The 18762-nt window shown below is 47.2% G+C and overlaps 1 protein-coding gene across 9 annotated transcripts in view; it reads left to right on the forward strand.

The window, feature by feature from the left end:
* The first annotated feature begins 53 nt into the window (after positions 1 to 53).
* Positions 54 to 18762, forward strand: part of WDR59 (WD repeat domain 59) — a 49369-nt gene continuing 30660 nt past the window's right edge. For 7 of the 9 annotated variants that reach the window (XR_010465955.1, XR_010465957.1, XR_010465958.1 and 4 more), the window contains exons 1-10: positions 54 to 511; positions 4502 to 4551; positions 6431 to 6566; positions 10400 to 10485; positions 11397 to 11477; positions 13398 to 13435; positions 15369 to 15457; positions 15913 to 16029; positions 16973 to 17050; positions 18035 to 18191. Coding sequence is in view for 5 of the 9 variants with exons in the window: in XM_065028941.1 (XP_064885013.1) it covers positions 458 to 511; positions 4502 to 4551; positions 6431 to 6566; positions 10400 to 10485; positions 11397 to 11477; positions 13398 to 13435; positions 15369 to 15457; positions 15913 to 16029; positions 16973 to 17050; positions 18035 to 18191 (886 nt within the window). In the remaining 4 variants the exon portion in view is untranslated. The other 2 variants (XM_065028943.1, XM_065028944.1) reach the window with 2 other exon arrangements.

An 18762-nucleotide genomic window follows, 5' to 3' on the forward strand; every position in this document is an offset into this window, starting at 1 on the left:
GCACGCATGCTCCCGCCCCCGGCCCCCCCGGCCCGCCGCCCTTAACCCCTGCGCTGCTGCCGGCCGCCGCGGTCCGGGCCTGCCCTCGCCGCCGCTGCGGTCTGCGGGTCATCGACACGCCGCTCCCCGCGGGGACGGGCGCTGCCCCGCGGACCGCAGGCCTCGGCACCCCAACTTCCACGCTCCCCGGTCCGCCGCAAGGGCCGGCAGCGGGGCCGTCACCTCCCGCGGGCCGCCTCAGCGAGCGCCTCCGGGGAGGCTGGGCCCACACGGGCCCCGCTGCGGCGCCCAGGCCGTGAGGCCCCACCGGCCCCTCGGGACACGCCGCCCCCGGTTCACCGGGGGGCGCACGGGTCCGGACTACAACTCCCAGCCGCCCCCGCGCGGTGCCCGGCGGTGCGCATGCGCCGGCTCCGCCCCTGCCCGGTGGCGTCGGGGGTTGCTGGGGCGGCCCAAGATGGCGGCGCGCTGGAGCAGCGAGAATGTGGTGGTGGAGTTCCGCGACGCCCAGGTCGGGGGGGCCGCCGCCGCCGCTGGGGGGCCGCTGCCACCGCTGGGGGGCTGTCGCGCCGAGCGGCCCGAGCGGCGCCGTCCCGGGCGGGCCCGGCCGTTCCCGTGAGGAGCGGGAGGGGGGCCGGCCTGGGCGGCCTCGCGGGGCCTCTCGCCGGCTGTGGACGGGGCCGAGCCGGTGGTGGAGCCGTTTGCGCGGTGTTAATGCCTTAATTCACGACGCGCTTTATTTCTAATCTTAATTAGAGCTAGGATATTTTTTGAAACTATATTGGCAGGCCAAATAGAAGATATTACCGCTTCTCACACTTATTTCTCATTTTTCCTGTGAGACCGTTATAGCTGCTTCTTCAGCTGTGATATAAATTGTTAAGTATTGCTCAATTAGTAGGAAAAGCAGGTTAGGTTATTCTATAAATAGCAAAAAGGTCAGGTTTTGTTGTTGAAGTTGCCGGTTACAGGAGAACTCCCCTCAGTTTTCTTATGTGCTTTCATGGAAGCTATTCTAAGGAACATGTTTTTTAAGACATCGGCAGTTGCTTAGCAAAGCTGAGTGTAGTGGGTGAACCATGAACCACTTCAGTGGGAAACCCAGGAAGATTCGAAAAAAATGAGTTCCGGGAGCTCTCTTCTAGTTTGTCGTCTTGTGCTGGAGCAGCGTCAGCCCGGCACTCACCATTGCGAACAGGGGCACTGACTCCTGTGTGCCACATCCAGCCTGCCTTCCGTAAGCTAGCAAAGCTCTTCGCTTTTATACTCAAAACCTTTATATCAGTTGTGCTTTTCCTCCTGGAAGAAACGTTATAGCAGGCTTGTCTGCTATTGAAAGTTTGCTCGCAGGAAAAGTGGTAATGAGATACAAAGGTATGTCTTCCTAGATCAGGGATTCAAATTGCATCTGGCTCAGGAGTTATGTGGCCTCATGATTTAAATGCTTATTCATAATGACTGGTGTGTGGGAACGGAGGGGGCAGAGAACAGGTGTTCCCATCCCCTTCTGCAGCAGTTGGTTTCAATCTCGCTCTTGTGCAGGCGTGTACCTTAGTAGAGAGGTTAACTGCAGTTGTCTTGGTCGCTTCGGTTTACTCTGGTGTGATCTTTCTAGGGCCATTCTGACCTGCTTGCTCTCTCGTATGAAACCAGAGAGCTTCAGTGTCTGGGGCTGCTAGATTGCTGCTTCAGGCTAAACTCATTTATATGTTTGTGCGGGAGTTTTTTTTAGGAGTCTGCACAAACGTTTTTGCAGATGGGAAACCTGAGCTTGAGAAATGGAATCACCTTGGCTGTAATTATCCTGTGTCAGGCTGGAGCTCTGCCTGTAGGCCACACTGTCTCCAAAATCTCTGCCTCAAAACCAGCTTAAATGGAAACAAGGGTCAAAAAAGCAGGCAGCTGTTGCATTTATAGCCTGTACACGATGCAAGCACTGCAGTTGTCTTCACTCACCACACTGGAGTGCGTTGTGTGGAAGCTACAGTACCCAACCTGTAACACTTCAGAAGATCTCTGGGTATTTTGGGGCCATTATTGCCTACAAACATCTTCTTTTTGTACGGGTTGGCAGAGGTGGCAGTCTCTGTACTCTTCTGATTTAAATGTGACCCACAGGCTTTTGACAGCCCATGCTGTCAAAAGGACAGTGAAATGCTGGATGTCCAACAGTGGAATAGTGCCATTGCTAGCAACTCAGTGTGTAGTCAGCTATGGAGGGAACTGGTCTTTCTTGCTCAGAGTTTGCAACTCTTGAAAACCAGCATAGCTTCAGCAAGTCGGGTTGGTCTGTTGCCTTTCAGGCAGAGAAAATAAAGCTGGATTCAGAACTGATCTAAGTTCAGACATGAAAAGGTGTTTTCCTTGGCCCACCTAGCAGAAATCAAGTGAAATGCCAAAGTTAGATGTTTGAAGTCTAAGAAAATGCTGCCTGGGCTGTGGGCTCAGAGCTGGTTTTCAGATGCGCGATGCTCCTGCTGTGCTTATTCGTGTAATTGTTACTCATAAACAGCAATTCTGGCTGTCCTGATTGTTGATTTAGGATGAAAACTGCTTGCAGGTTGGTTTGTTCAGTTGCAGCTCCCCCCTTCTGGAAGGTTGTGCTGTGAAGACTGACACACCGATGTACCAAGCACATTAAATGACAGCTGGTTTTGTTTTGTTTTATTTTTTTTTCCTTTTCCCCTGTTGCCTAGATAAAACTGTAATATTGTAGAGAACTGTTTATTGCTGGAAGACAGCTTCATTTGTGACCCACCAGAGCAGCAGCCTGACGTGTGAAGCTTTTTACTGCATTCTAATTACTCATTACATTTTATGATGTGCCTGGAAAAACAGTTTACTAATGTTCTTTATTAAAAAAAAGAAAAGGATTTATGGGGTGCTGGTGCCCAAGCCAGAAGAAATAAACTCCTCTATGAAATTATCAATCACTTTAGATTGACTTTTTTTTTTCTGTCTTGAGGAAAGATGGCCACAGCTGTATGAAATATATTGGCTGGCTTTCTCTTCATCACATGAGAAAGTTCTGGTTGTTGTAATCACTTTACTGATCCTAATTTTAATTCCTCACAAGTGAAGTGTGTATCATCTGGGAAAACTTCCTTCACCTGCTTGCTTTTAGTAACCCACTTTGTTGTTTTGCAAGGTGCTGTTGAATCGAGGAAGCTGGAATTATTTCTTTGCCATTTAGAGACTTTAAAACTGGCTTATTTACAGCATTAGTTTTAGGACTAGAAAAACTGTGCCGGAAGACTGGATTTGTTACCTAGGAGAAAGCAGTGAAAGCAGGTCATTCCTGGAGCAGCAAAAGTGGTAAAACTCAGCTTGGCTGTGGTATAGATGTTGGCCTGGGGCTTACCGTGAACTTCTGTGAAACTCTACAGGCGTCTGTAGCTCTATTCCATGTGGACTCTTGGTTTCTAGTGAAGAATGAGCCCATGATGCTGTTTTTCCCTTAGTTGGGGCTACTTGCAAGCAGGGGATGGGGCCCTGGTTGATAAAAAAAAAGTATGTTTTTGTGATGGTTGTTCTCCTGTCAAGTTGATTGGAAAGGAGCGAGATTGCCATATGGTCTGTCTGGTCTTAGTGATGCTTATGAGTAGTAGCTCTGGAACATCCCAAAGTCTTGCTACATCCATGTTGAGAGCACTTAGCAGAATCCTGAACAGCAGCAGAGACATCCTGAGCCTTCAGAGAGGTAGCTTTGAAGATGACAGCTGTTAGTTTGAAGAATGTGGGGCATATTCTGATTTTTACTGTGAATGCTTAAAAACTGCTTTGAAGTTATATCTATGTTTATGGGCTGAACTGTTCAGCTTTCTGACTAAAATTTTACTTTATTCACTTGGCAATTAAATGAGATGATCATCCGATTCCATTCTGAATGAAAAGAGGGGAAGACAATGTTCAAACAGTCCATTTTTTTTTTTTCTTATGGCACTTAACTTATCTCTTAGCCTTTTTTACAAGCAATGCCACAGTAAATTCTGATGCCTCTTAGCTATCTCTCATTTTTGGAGACCAGCCACACATAAATGGTCACATTTCTATCTCCCACTACATATATAATTAAATCTGGCCCTGCAATGGAAGAGAGAGAGATTGAGAAAGCTCCTGGGCAGGAGCAGAGGCTGATTAATACGGATTATTAGAGATTGCTGATTGAAAGGCTGCAGCTGTGATTGCCATAGCAGGGAAAAGGGAGCAAGGCCTCATTGCTTCTAGTGGTGTCTGCCAGGTCTTCAGTTTATTCTAAAAAAGATGTTTTCTGTGTGCTATCCTGCACTCCAAAATCAGCCCCTACACCCATTTGTGGTTCTTTAAGGGGGCATTTCTTCCACCATCCCTGACAGATATCAGCCTTGACTCTTACCATACCAGTTCATACCTTGAAGATGAGCTGGTGGGTTCTCCCGAACTCCTCCCCAGAGCTGTATGTTTGACTGCGAAGCTGAGCTGACAGCTATAATTTAGTTTGTTCTCTGTTTCTCTTTAACAGGCAACTGCAATGTCAGTGGATTGCCTGGGACAGCGTGCAGTACTCTCGGGGTGAGTGTGACAGTCCCCATTAGAAATGTGTGACAGTCATTTCCACCAGCCAAATCAGCAACCTTCAGGCTGACCTCAATTGAAGGGCTGATGTATTGGTTCAGAAAGGTGCAGCTGGATTCTGTTCAATGCTTGATCAAAAGGATTCTGGGTCACATTTCCAATGGGATACAGAGTGGAAAGCCAGCAACAGCAGCACAATAACACAGTACCTTTCCTGATGCACACTTTCCCAAATCCACTTGTGAGAGGTGGAGTGTCTGCTTGAAATACACATTAAATCATTTCCTTAAGATGAAGTTTGCCCCACATATTCCCATGGTGTATTTGGGCAGAGGAGCTGAGCTCTCTGACTTGCCTGCTGCTGGTTCAATGCAGGATGATACCCAACAAGAGCACTAGGTGCCACAGACTCCAATCTGCCAGAGCTCCCAGGGGGGCTTGGCGTTATGTAGCCACTACCAGGGTAAGTCTTCAAACAGCACAGCAGTTGCCTGCCCAGCTACTGCCTTCCAGTTCTAACCACTGTTCCTGTCCCACTGTCAGTGACACAATTACTGCACCAATTAGGATGTTCACTTCAAATTCAGGATCATGTGGGTACAGCCAACCTTGGAGAAAACACATCCTTTGATACAATTTGGAGGCCCACTTGCTTCTGTGTAAACCCTTAGTCCAGCAGCCCTGCACAGGAATAACTAGCTCAGTAGCTGGTTTGGGTTTAATTTGATGCCTCTTCTTCCTGACACCTGCCCAGTTTCACATCTTGCTTATTTGGGCTGACAGTGAGCTGGAGATGACCCGTCTGCAATTCAACATCAGTTCCGTGGCCCTCTGCTTGTCAGGCTTCTGCATGCTCAGCAGCCTTTCAGGATTTGCCTCTGATATTTTAAAGCTCTGTGAGAGCCTCAGAGGGCTCAGTATCTTCACTCTTCGGAGCAGGGCGCCCTGAGGAGTCTGGTCTGGAAAGGGAGCAAAGATGTTCTTTATATTCCTTCTCTTGGGAAAATTCAGAGCAGCTGTATGCTTGCTATACAGCTGACATATGTGATGCTGGTGTGATTAATTATATATGATTCAATATGTTTTGGTGCTGCCCTTCCATTAGAGTTCAGCTGGCTTATTTCTGGATGATTTATCTTGCTTTTAAGATCAATCACACTGTGGAGGGAAGGATACTTTGCTGAGTTTTGTGGAGAGTTGGCCACATCCGGCAGAATGTATGAGCTCAGGTTTAGCATCATGTATATGCATCTCTGCAGGATATAGGCTTAGTTCAGGTAAGGAGTATAACCAGATCAGTGCAGTGCTGTGTCCACACACATTAATGCACTGCTGCAGCTGAGCTAGCTCTGTGCAGTACTCATACTGTCTGTGGCACCAAGACCCCCCGCCCCTCAAACAGTGAACATGGAAACGCCCAGCCGAGTAGAATCATCATCTGTTTGTCAGGGCTCATTTACTCTCAGAGCAACCTCTCCAGACTGATGCTGGCTCCTGGGAAGCTGTTGTGTTCCACTCCCAGCCCTGTGCCACCTCGGCTCTGCTGCATTAGGCCAGCAAGGCCTATTTGGATGCGGTTGCACCATTTCCCACCACGTCTTTTTGTATCCTAGTTACCTGGGGTTTTCTGTGGTTTGAGCTACCTGTTACATTTGCAAATCCAGTCTAATTTCAATGTGTGTTTTCGTATATTTTTTTAGATGTAGCCCTTTTTGAGGTATGTGGTCAAGTGTAGCGTTGTCCGGAACAGTATTTTCATCTGTCTTGTCAAATGCTTCTCTTCTTTGATCTTCTAGGCACAAGGCTGTGAGCTCCATGTGAGCTTGGGGTTTTGAGATCAGTCCTGTGCGATACAGCCTCTTTGTGTGTCTTGCAGCCGCCGTTTCCTCTACATTGTCAACCTGGATGCACCAAATGAGGGCCATCGAAAGATCTCCCGACAGAGCAAGTGGGACATTGGGGCAGTGCAATGGAACCCACATGACAGCTACGCGTACTACTTTGCAGCTTCGGTAAGTTTGCTCCTTTAAAAGCTGTAGCTCGTAATCTTCCCTGGTCTTTCATGGGTTGACTTGTGCAGCCTTGGAAGGCTGTATGGAGCTGGCACAGACATGCCCCTGCAAGTTGCATTACAAGATCAAGGCCTAGCTCTGATTTACTGCCAGGGAGGTATTTGGCTCGGTTATTGGTTGGTCAGTGTTGAATCTAGTTTTGCTTGTTTGTCTTTTATAAAACACCTTGCCAAATAAATCAGGCATCCAAACAGTCATTTTGTGGAAGAAAAAGGGTGTATGTGGTGTCTTTCTAACTTTCATTCTGTTATGAGATTTGCACGCTTACTGTGTTTCTTGCTCTGTGCTGTTTTGTTTTCACCTCCCTGCCTTCCTGGTGGGATGTGGTGCACTGGGCAGTCTGTAAATAGCACAGGTCAATACTGGCTCACCGCTGCAACAGCCTAGGTTTGCAGATGGGCAGGGACCAACTCAACGACGAGTTCTTATTCAGTGTGTGGAGAAGTAAATTGACTGCTCTGAAGATCAGTAGTGGCCATCTGAGACTTGAGTGCAGTTTTTAGCTCTCATCTTTACTCAGTCTGTCATGCTCTGTAGCTTGTTCATCCAGAGTCCCGAGCTTCTGCTAGCGGCAGTCTCAGCCATCGACCACAGCGCTGCAGCAACCGGCACTAGCCAGGTGCAAACTGTTCTTGTGGTGAAGTGCCTTTGTTGCCATGTTGCATCTGCTTTTGCAGTTTGAGAGTCCTGGAACAGCTAGGGGTGGAGAGACTTCATTTATTTTTTTTGAGAAAACACTTAGCTGAAGGTGATTTCCTGGGATTTTAGTTTCCTGGACTGGCTGCAACTGAAATGAAAGGTAGTCTTAAAAGTGGATCGGTGGTGTCAGGCTTTGCTTGTTTGCTCTCTGACGTTCCCCAGCCTGTGTTCTCCCAGCTCTGGTACAGGAGTGACATCTTAAAGGTGCCTTCAGCAGCTGTCTGCTTCTGAGAGGAGAGTTAGTAAAACTTGCAAAAAGGTGTCCTCCAGTGTCACTTTTGGATACAGTCTGTGAAAATCAAAGCCAGATAAGTAAATGTGCTGCGCAGGCCACAAGTAGAGCAGGAAAGCTTCTTTTCAAACACACTCTGAAGGCAATATCCAGGGATGGGTTAATTCTGATCTGACCAGGACCCTGCTGCAATGGGGAGCTGTGCCTGTCTCACCCATCGCAACCCTCCTGTCTATTCCCGCACTGAGCGGACACAGGAACCTGTCTTGTTCCAGTCTGAAACTAGGTGTAGCTGGAATCAAACCTTACTGCTCCCATTTATAAATGAAGATGCGAAGATGCTCTGCTGGTTTAGGCATAGTTGCTGGCACACATCAGGTGAGGAATCCAGAAGATGAGATTGGGCAACTTTTCTAGTTTGGGTCAGAAACACCTCCTTTTCAACCATCTCACAGTTGACTGGCATTTTGGTGCTGATGCAGCACAGCCCTGTCCTAGAACTAGAATGTAGCCTGTCTTGTTTAGAAGTGGAAAGCAGATTTACTGCGTTTGCTCAGGTCTGTGTGTTCCAGGTTGGGTCTGGAGGCAGTATGGATGTCACAGAATCACATATTAGTTTGGGTTGGAAGGCACCTTCAAAGTTCATCCAGTGCCACCCCTGCCATGAGCAGGGACATCTTCACCAGCTCAGGTTGCTCAGAGCCCCGTCCAGCCTGGCCTGGGATGTCTCCAGGGATGGGGCATCCACCACCTCTCTGGGCAACCTGGGCCAGGCTCTCACTACCCTCAGTGTAAAAAATTTCTTCCTCATGTCCAGCCTGAATCTCCCCTCCTTTAGTTTAAAACCATAAAAAGGATGTGTTTGAGGGCCGTACCTGAAGGGGCAAAGATGCGTTGGGGAAGCTAAATCAGCTTGGGTCCATCACTGTGAAGATGTGATTTGCTGCTTCTGGACTCAGGCTGGCTGTCAGTCCCCCGTGAGTCCGCTGTTGAGCTTGTCATATGTTCAGGTGTACACGCAAAGGTGTAGACTGTCCTGAGGGTCCTACTCTCTGCATCCTTGTGGGTGGAAAGGGAGGGTAAAAAGTTGCTGTCCTGTTTGCCAACAGCTTTACCTTGTTTGCAGTGCCATTAATTGGAAATGGTGCTGGCAGAGGGAAAGCCTGTCCTTGTGTTTGAATAAGGGCTTCTTATTTTTTTAGTTTCTTTCCAGAAGAGCTGAAACATGTCCTCTTGCTGTGCTTGTCTGTGTCTGCCCTCTGGTTCAAGCACATTTCTGAGAGCGCCTAAGCTGTTGTTTCAGAAATGCCATTGTTTTTCATCTTAGACCCTTGTTACTTCTTTTGTGCAGTGACAAAAGGGTGGGGAAATTGTTGGAAGTGTACACTGATACTTAACACAAGAAGCACAGTTTTTAGAAAATCATGCTAGGAGGAGCTGTCATTCTCCCACACCTGGTGCTACAGGCAACACTTCCCATGTGAGATGCCCCACTAAGAGTCTGAGAAACTTCTAGTTATCCTTATCTTGTCGCATCAACTCTGGAGTCCCAGACAAATCCCATTGGGTAATTTTACTCTCCGCCCTTAAATCCCTCTGTCAGTGAGAAACATGCAAGGAGTTTTCCTTGCCTCAAGCTCTTGTGCAGCCCTGCTGTGAGCCATTAGAGAAATGCCATGTTAGTGCTGAGCTGGGAGGAGACCTTCCGTTTCAGGGAGGGCTGGAGTGTTTTATCTTTGCAAGTTCAAATTCATATCAAGCAGCTTTGGGGTAAAACAACAGCAACAACAAAAACAAAAAGCAAGCCAAACAAACAAACAAACAAAAAACACACAAAAAACCCCCAACAAATAAAACCCACCACCACCACAAAAATGAGTCACAAAAAAGGTAAAGTATTTTCTCTATTATATTTTTCCCTCATTGACCTGTAAGTTTGAAAACAAAGGGCTAATGAACATCAAATTTTGAAGTCATGTTATTTCTGGTTTTGTAAAATCAATGTGAATTTCCAGCCATGGCCCAAAACTCACTGTGCTTGGTGTTATAAATGCACCCAAAAAGGCAATTCCTGCCCAAGAAGGATTAGAGTTGTCCTGGATTGAAGTGAACCTTGACTAAGGCAGAACAGGAACTTAAAGCACAATAACTAGTTTCAAATAACTTTGTGTGTGGCTGCATTTAGGGGAGGATTTATTCCTGGAATGAGTGAAAAAGCCCTGAATAATGTTGTCATTGATTCATCTGGTTTGCTCCTGTGGTTTACAGTTAGTGATAAGCACTTAAGGCTTTTCTTTTTCCTGCACTGACAAGGATGGAAGTACCCTTGAGGAGGTGACCTTGAAGCCACTAGACTGTATTGTTTGTGTTTGGCAATGGCCCTGATTATCCCAGAAGGGAGTTGAGGGAGAATTGAGGAGGTCCAGTGGTGATCCATCATCCCCCTCACTGAAGACTCCAGTTGTGAATCCGAACAGACTGGCTGGGTATTCCTGCAGAGAGAATTTGGCTGCCTGTTGCCTGCAGTTACAGCATGTTGTTAGGAAATAAAAGCTCCGAGAACATAATTTCATGGAAATATTTTGCAATGTGATTTTTTTTTTCTCCTGTTCTTGTTTATCTCTTTTGTTAAGTGAGTGTAATTGAAGCGTAAGCTTTTGGGAGTCCTTGCAGTCTGTAGGTTTATCTTTGCTCTCCTGTTTTGGGCAAGGACTTTGCTAATCACAGTGAGACTCATTGGTAACTGAGGTTGTTCGAAGAGAAGGGAACGTGGTCCTGACACATGGATCCCTGTCCTGCCTTGTTCGTCTGACACTGTCTCCTTTCTTCCATCTGATTTCAGAGCAATCAGCGAGTTGACCTGTATAAGTGGAAGGAAGGTAATGGTGAAGTTTGCACATCACTGCAAGGACACACACGTGTGATCAGGTGAGGAGCAGGCAGTGCTGCAGACTGTTGGGTGGAAAACGATGGGCTTTTTCATAGAAAGTGAATATTTTGGTTCTGGCCTCACTCATGCTCTGTTCTGAGACCGTTTTTATTCACTTTTCTGGACTATACTGTCTGCCCCTCTGTTCTGCCTTCCCGTTTGGAGATGACGTCAGATGTGATGTGATGCTGCTCATCCTCTCATGGTTCCCTACAGTATATCAACTCAGCCTTTGATGGCTCGAGTGTCATTGCCTTAGGCTGCTGCCCTTGTGATGAACAGCAGCCATCATCTGGGAAACAGATAGCAGCATGTTTGTTAAATTGAATCCCAGACATGTTTCTGTGTGATAGCAGCTTAATTAAAGCAGGTAATCCCAAAGACCAAGTTCACAGCATGTTATAGTGGTGCAGGGGAGATTTCTGCTTCTGGTTCTCAGGGTGCATTTTAGTGCTGGGCTGTAAATGCAGATGAAAGACTGTTTTTTACTCCAGCTCCTGACTGTGGAAGGTAATTGCATCCCTTGAAATGGCTGATTGGAGGCTGGTTGTGTCCCAGGTGCACTCGGTGATCCCAACAGGAGGGCGTCTCAGAGTGAGTGGCTGGTGCTAAGAATGTGTGGTAACTGGGAACTCGCTGAGACAGTGTCCCTTTTCCTGTGGAGGAAAGAGCACATGTATGATAGCTGTAAAGTTCAGGGCTAGGAGGATGCTTCACTGGAATTTACTTAGAAGCATTTCATTGCTTCTTGGAATTTACTTAGAGAAATGATTAAGATCTTGCTTTTTACTTTAAAAGATTCAGTAGATGTCATGGAGTGGCCATGAATAGGTCAGAGAAATGTACTGGGTACTTGTGAGAAGTTGATGCAAACTGTGTGTGCTTTTCTTTGCTGATTTTGCATTTGCAGCGACTTGGACTGGGCCGTGTTTGAGCCAGACCTGCTGGTCACCAGTTCTGTGGACACATACATCTACATCTGGGACATCAAGTAAGAATCAGTATGTTTCTGCGCTGCAGGGAAATTGGTCGACTCCTTTCCATAATTAGCAGATTTCAGGGTGAAGCACGCACTGATGGGTGCTGCTCTTCAGCTGTGCTTGCAGGGGCTCCATCTGCTTCCCATAGTCTCAAAGCTGACTTGTGTTCCCCTACTTTCAAGACGGTTCAGAGGCAACGTAGGGCAGCAGAGTGGTACAGTTATGCCGCAGTTGTGCTCCTGATTGGAAAAAGTACCGACTGGCTTTACTTCTTGCCCCATTCAGATCTTTTCTCAGGAGCTTTTCCTGGAAGCCAACGGTGTTCCTCAACCTGTTCGGATTTTTTTACTTGAATGAACAAGCACCATTTTGTGATCCTGCAGCCGTTTTCCAATAAATTCAGTGATTGTTGCAGATTCTCCCTCAGTGGTGGGAAGAGTGGGTGTGTTATTCAGGAACCTTTTCCTGTTCGTGCCTTCCCTTACTTCCCGGTGCTTTCTATCATGAGTAATTTCAGGCTAACAGATCTTTCCAAACCCACCAGTATTAAAACCCCACGTTTTGCACCTGGTGCTGGGACTGCTGGGTTCTCTTGCTGGCTGTACAGCAGCTCTTTATGACCCCCGGCAAGTCATTTTGTTCCTCTCTGCCTCCTTTGCTCCATTATAATAGGAGGATAATTATATAACCCCGCTGCACCAGGCTACCCTGAGGCTTGTTTAGCTCCTGTGAAGCACTTAGATCCCTGGTTAAATGGTGCTTGAGAATGGCAATATATTATTAATATGTAATTAAAAGACATAGAGAGACAATAACTGCTGGTTGTGTTTTCCTGTGATACTATCTTAGTGCCAAGCAAAAAAATAGAGTTCTCTGAAGGTTGTTATCAGAAGCCTTGCTTTAACTGTATTGCGCCTTTCCATCATTTTGTGTCCGTGTGTATCACTTGTCCAGAAACGCTTGCTGAGGCAGGCTCTGACTGGCCTCTACATCGCTGTTGTGCTACTGAGGTCTCTGAGCTTGCTGGGGCAGTGAGGTCATGGGGCTGCTGGTCTCCAGCACTGAATGTCCTGCTGAAGCAGCTGTCTCTAGTGACACCCTAAGGAGGTAGCCCTGCAGTAAGGGTAGCTGGAAATTCCCTGCTTTACTTTTTCATACAAAATCACACTTTGTTTAGGTGGAACTTCCTAGAGGGAGAAGTGTGGTCCATTTCAGAAAATGTTCTGCTTTTCAGCAAACACAAAAATTATAGCCAATGTTGCTTATTTTCACTGGTGTTTTTCATGAAAGGGTAGGTAAATTCCTGAGGAGCGAATTATTGCCTTGATCCATGTCCTGGCTGCTAGGAGTTGTCATGGTGCCACACTGGCTTATACCACCACAAAATTTGGTCTGTAGAGTCCACGCACAGCTGGGCTTATTTCCTCTAATTTTGTTGTTATATGCTAGACATGAAGTCTGTGCTCTGAAGTCACTGCTCCATCTGCCTTGAATCGGGGTCTGCAAAGGCTTGACAAACACATCAGTTGCTTTTGTTGGGTTTTTCCACAGCTCTGTTTGTCCCTTTTAATCCTCCTGGGAAAAGCTGTTTTGTTGCTTCTTGCAGCAACACTGTGAGCCCTGTGTTTCCTTACCTGCCCAATTGCAATGTGCCACTATTTGCACGTTTCTCCTCCCTCTAGTCCCCTCCAACTCCATCCTGTATCCTAAACTTGCTGCTGTATGTGGTGGCAAGCCAGAATGGCTGTTGTTCTCCAGCTGGTCACCTCTTTCTTTATTTCATTTAACATGATGTATTTTGGGGAGCAGAAGGCATGTTAGCTCCCAACTGGCAGAATAAAATTAGTCCTGGAATAGCAGGTAGCTCACGGGTGGGGCTGGACCTGCTGGACTATGCTGTGAGTGCTCATGTTTGCCGTTTCGTGTTTCAGAGACACCAGGAAACCTACAGTCTCGCTCTCTGCAGTCGGTAAGTATGGATATAGGCTTGTTTAATACCTACATTTACTGTTATGTGTGCCTCTGCTGCTATTCGTCCCTCCCTTCATACTCTGAGGCTGAACATGACAGAGTATGGAAGTGTTACCATGTGTGATTGTCCCGTGTAGCAGCAGCCTGAGAGGCTCCAGTTCACAGCTCCTTTTAGAAGAGCAGAATTCAGAAGGGATGTGGAGCCCTTGGGGGTTCTCAGGCATGAGGGCAGCTTGGACTGGCTGTCCTAAAATTGCTGGACAGTCACACAGCAGTTGTGCCTTTTAGACATGAGTAGCTTCTTCCCTGCTTAACCACCATGCTGCTCTGCTTGTTCTGTATTGTCCATCTGTAATTTCTTCATGTCCTTTTATGTTTGATTGAATCAGCTGAGAAACTAAATCGCACCCCGTGCAGTGGCACTGAATGCCGCTGACTACCAGCCTGTCCTCTGACTTACGGCAGGGCTGGGTACGTTAACCGGCTCGATCTGCTTCCTTGGGGCACCTTCAGCATGCAGGCAGCTGTGGTGGTGACATAAAGGTGCTCTCTTAGGGCTGTGCTTGATCTGGAAAGGTACTTGTCATGGCTGCTGGCAGTGCAACTGTCCAGTTGCCTGTAATAGCGCCTGCTGGCAGGTGCTGTGTGTCAGTCCTCAGCAGCTGCGTGTTGGAACCGGGTGAAGTGTGGATGACAAGCAGAACGTCATTTTCCTGAGTTATGTTCCAAGTACTATAGCAGTGCCGGTAGCGTGGATCTTTTATGCTCTGCTGCTTAGGTCTCCTTAGGCTCTACATCTGCAGTGGCTCCCCCTTCCCTCCCAGCCAGCAAACCTCTACCACAGTGATACAGGATCCTTACTGAATCAGAGAGAAGCAGCATTTGGTTCTGGTGCCCGGGCTGGGGTTTTACAGGTCAGCTGAGCCAGCCCAGCAGCCGGCTCCTCAAAAAGCTTCCTCTCGTGCCCCATTCTCTTTAGTGCTGGTCCAGGCATTTGTGTGCCCTTCAGTGAGTGGATCAAATCAATCAACTGGCAGCCTATTTGCAGCCTTTTTCCCCTGGACTAGCATTTTGCCAGGTTGTCAGGATGAATCTGCTCACTGAGCAGCAGGAGGTGGGTAGTGAAGGTGGGGAATAGCAGCAGGCTGAGATCCATTTAGCTTTCTCATGGACCTCACCTTTCTGATCACTTAAAATGTTTTGAAAATACTGGCAGAATAAGGATGAACAGAAATTTTTGTTTTCTTTTACAGTATCCGAACAATCCACATCAACAGAAGCTGTACTTTGCTTATTAGAAACGACCAACCAACTTTTGATTTTAGGCCCTTGACTGAGTCCCTTATGATATCACATCATCATATCTGGACCCTCATCCAGTTTCTTTACCGTGCCATTGATGTCTTTGACTTCTGTGGTGTATTTTAACAGCTGGGCCTTCTGATCTACCCAGTGATGAGTCTGCCTCCAGGTGGCCAGACATGAGGTCCACCTGCACTGCAGCCTTCTCCTACATCTGTATTTTAATAATAGATCAGTAACTCTCCATGTATAGCATTGGATAATATATAGAGTGGTAGGGAGATAAATAAATCAGTCCTTGAGCACCTGGAAGCAGCTTGAATGAAAACAGAATGGATTTGGGACAGAGAGTGATGAACCTGCAGTTCTTGTCTGCAGGAAGTTGCTGCTTCTGAGCTAATGGACATCAGTATTTTAATTGAGTACAACCCACAGCTAGAAATCGCAATGAAGATCTCTAAGCATGTAACTGGAACACTCTTGCTTTGAGGTATTCAGGACACAAATGCTAAGCTGAGGAATCAGGAGTTAGTGATTTTCATGAAAAGCAGCTTTAAGCTCACATCGAGGGCCTACTGTACCATTTACTTTTTAATTGTTTATTTGGACCTGCTCTGTTTGTGCTGCAGCTGGAGCTTCCCAGGTGAAATGGAACAAGAAAAATGCCAACTGTTTAGCAACAAGCCATGATGGGGATGTCCGAATATGGGACAAAAGGGTAAGTTGAGGGGTTTTGGAGCAGTCTTTGTGTATTGCCACCTAACCAATACAGACGTCCCTCTGGTCACAGATGAATATTTAAAAAAATCTATTACTTCACCCAAAATCTCTCTTGTGGGTTGATTTAAAGTGGAAAGAGTTGGGAGCCCACAAGCCTGAAGAGAGCATGTAGATAGCCTTCTTCCCCAGAAATTATGTTCATTAACATTTTGCTTTTGATCTCTAGTACTTAACTGTTTTACCAAGTGTAAAGTGTGGTTCAAGGCTGCGCTTGGTGACTGGAATTCGTCACACCTTTGCAGGACCTCTTCAACTACTTCTGCTGAGCTATTTACTTTTCCCCAGTAGGAGGCTGTTCTACCTCTTCTTCCCTTGTTAAAGTGTCTGTTTTTATGCCAAAAGACTAGACCAAATTTCAGGAGCCCCATGCTGAGATGGAAACTTTCTTTGCAGAAACCCAGCACTGCAGTGGAGTACTTGGCAGCTCATCTCTCTAAAATCCATGGCCTGGATTGGCATCCTGACAACGAGTACACATTGGCCACTTCCAGCCAGGACAACTCTGTCAGGGTAGGTGTAGTATCTGGGACCTGTGCTTGGGAGATGTCAGGGTGGTGGAGCAGCTCCCTTTCTGCTGCTGCTGTAGTCTTGGGCAGTGCTTGCCATTGGCAAGATCTGGATCCTTATTATTTGATTTCTGGCAGCCTGTGTGCGTTGAGCCAGGAGTGCATTTACAGAACAGGAAGAGAAGTCATTACAGGATGGGTGCACATATGTTTGCCACATATCTGTGGTGGTCTGGGCAGTATTGAAGATCAAAACAACCGCCTCTGCCTGTTGCTTGCCAAATGGAGTTGGCCACACATACCAGAAGAACCTTCTCCCCAAAATACAGTGTTGCCAGCCTCAAGCAGATTACAGCAACTTGGGGGGAGACATACTCCATCCCCTGGGGTTCCCAAACTCGTGTTGAATTGGCTTATCAATAAGAAACTGCCTGTGAGCATTGCTATGCAGGGCCTTTACTTGAGGGGAAATAGTGTGCTTTGTACGTCAGCCAAGTAGAGTTCATTCACATTTAGCTAAGCTCTGAGACAAATGCAATTGATGTGTATTCTAGCAAAGCGAAAGGTTAGATTCTTCATTACAAAATAAGCAGTAACAGCAGGGTGGGCCTGCCTCAGTCTGGACTGGCACATTGGCTGGGAGCCTGCAGGGTACCTTGTAGCTCTGAAAGCCCAAGCAGGCTGCCTGTCTCCCTGCTCTAATTACTCAAGCTATGATCACTGCGAATGTGACCCCAAGTCACTCATTGTCTAAGGGATGCTGCCAGATGCTGAGAGCTTGATATTTGTCCTTTGGGGCCATCACTGCCGTTAATGAATGAGATTACTAATGATGCTGTGGGCACTCTGGCAAGTTTTTCACTCTGGTATATCTGCAAGCTACATGGAAAACTGCAGCCTGAAAGTATAGCCAGCTGACTCCTGCCTTTGTTTGTGTTTGTTTTAAGTTCTGGGATTACCGTCAGCCTCGGAAGTACCTCAATATCCTTCCCTGCCAGGTTCCTGTCTGGAAGGCAAGATACACGGTTAGTGAGAAACTCCCACCAGCCCTACTTGTGCTGTGAGAGCAAATGCACAAAGAGACATTAAATAAAGAAGAACTGCTGCAGGGCTTCTCACCAGTTCTACTGCTAGACATGATTAAATTTATTTTTAAAATCCCTCTTGATGGTTAAGAAAGGCAATGTCGTGATGGGGCACTCAGGAGAAGGAATGACAAGCAGTGTGAGATCCCACTCTTTGGCCTCCTACTCCTGCGGGGCAAAGACCCAGGTGCAGGTGGTTGGCTCTGGGAGCATGAGGCTCAGAAAATGGCTGCTGCTCTCACTGTCTTGTTTTTCCACTCAGCTCCAGTATTGGTACCTGTTACACAGAGCAATGCGGCGGTCTGCTGCCCTCTCCGAGCACCTCATTTACTCCCAAGATTTCCAAGTGTGCCACAGTGGGCTCTTAGAGCATATCAAATCCAAGAACTGTTGCCTTTTATTGAGCAAGCACCCACCTGTGTGAAGCTACGGCTCTTAACATCCATCATATCTGTTTTCTTCCCTGGACATCTGAATGTGGTCTGAAGCCAGTGCTGTGCCTTGAATCTTTGATCCCCTTTCCCTGTCCCCATGGTGGGGGCATAGGTCTGGGTTCCAGTGTTCCTCTGAGCAGCTGCTAGGGCTCAGTGCCCACATAGCAGTTCTTGCAGCTCTAGGCAAATTGCAGTAAAGATCCCATGGGAAAAGTGAAGGGAGAAATCTCTCCAGCCTCACAGCTGAAATATGAAGAAGCAACAGAAAGAAATACTTAAGTGAGCCCCATTGAATATCTCAAAGTGTACTACATCATTTCCCTGTAAGATACTGGTTTTTGCACAGCAGTTGCCTTCAACCCATCCCTGTTTTTAGACCTAGTTCTGTTTTGTGCTCAGCTCCTTTAAAACCCATGTGTTTTAAGCATGGTAACAGCAGCATGGGAGCATAACTCCCTGAGGCTAACTGGAAGGGTGTTTCTCTCTCAAGCCTTTCAGCAATGGGCTGGTGACAGTGATGGTCCCCCAGCTCCGTCGGGAGAACAGCCTCCTTCTCTGGAATGTCTTTGACTTGAACACGCCTGTCCACACTTTTGTGGGACATGATGACGTTGTGCTGGAGTTTCAGTGGAGGAAGCAGAAAGAAGGTAAGTTCAGGGCTGGATGTGCATACTCCCTTGCAATGTGGCTGTTGGCTAACCAGGGTGTGGATGCCTGGCTCCTGGATACAATGCTCGTGCTATTGGTGTTTGACTCTTGCTTTTCATTGGAGTAGCTCTGACCTGCTTTCCTGCCCCCCCTCAAGCTACAGCTGTTTTGTACTTGGTTTACAGCAGTGCTCACAGAGCATTGCCCTGTTGTTTCCATGCTAACAAAGCAAATGCACTGAATGCTTAGTGGGTCAGCGGTGACTCTAATTGCTTCCACTCTCCTGTAAGTCTATTTTTAAATGAATCTTTCGTTATAAATTATACAAATTGTTAGATGGGTGCGTGAGTGCAGGCGTCCTCCCCCTGCTCGGAGCTGTAGGTTGACCCGTTAACCCCTTGCATCTCTGCCTGGATCAGCAGCCTCCCGTGTGTCCCAGACCACAAAACCAGAAAACCCTCCTTATGTGTGTGCTGGCGAAGACAGGGAAGGGAGAGTGCAGAATAGAGAGCCTCCTGTTAGAGTTCAGTCCCGACTAAATTTTCCAGAGTAGGCAGCTAAATATAGGAG

The sequence above is a fragment of the Columba livia genome, chromosome 13, assembly GCF_036013475.1.
Source record: "Columba livia isolate bColLiv1 breed racing homer chromosome 13, bColLiv1.pat.W.v2, whole genome shotgun sequence".
NCBI lineage: Eukaryota > Metazoa > Chordata > Aves > Columbiformes > Columbidae > Columba > Columba livia.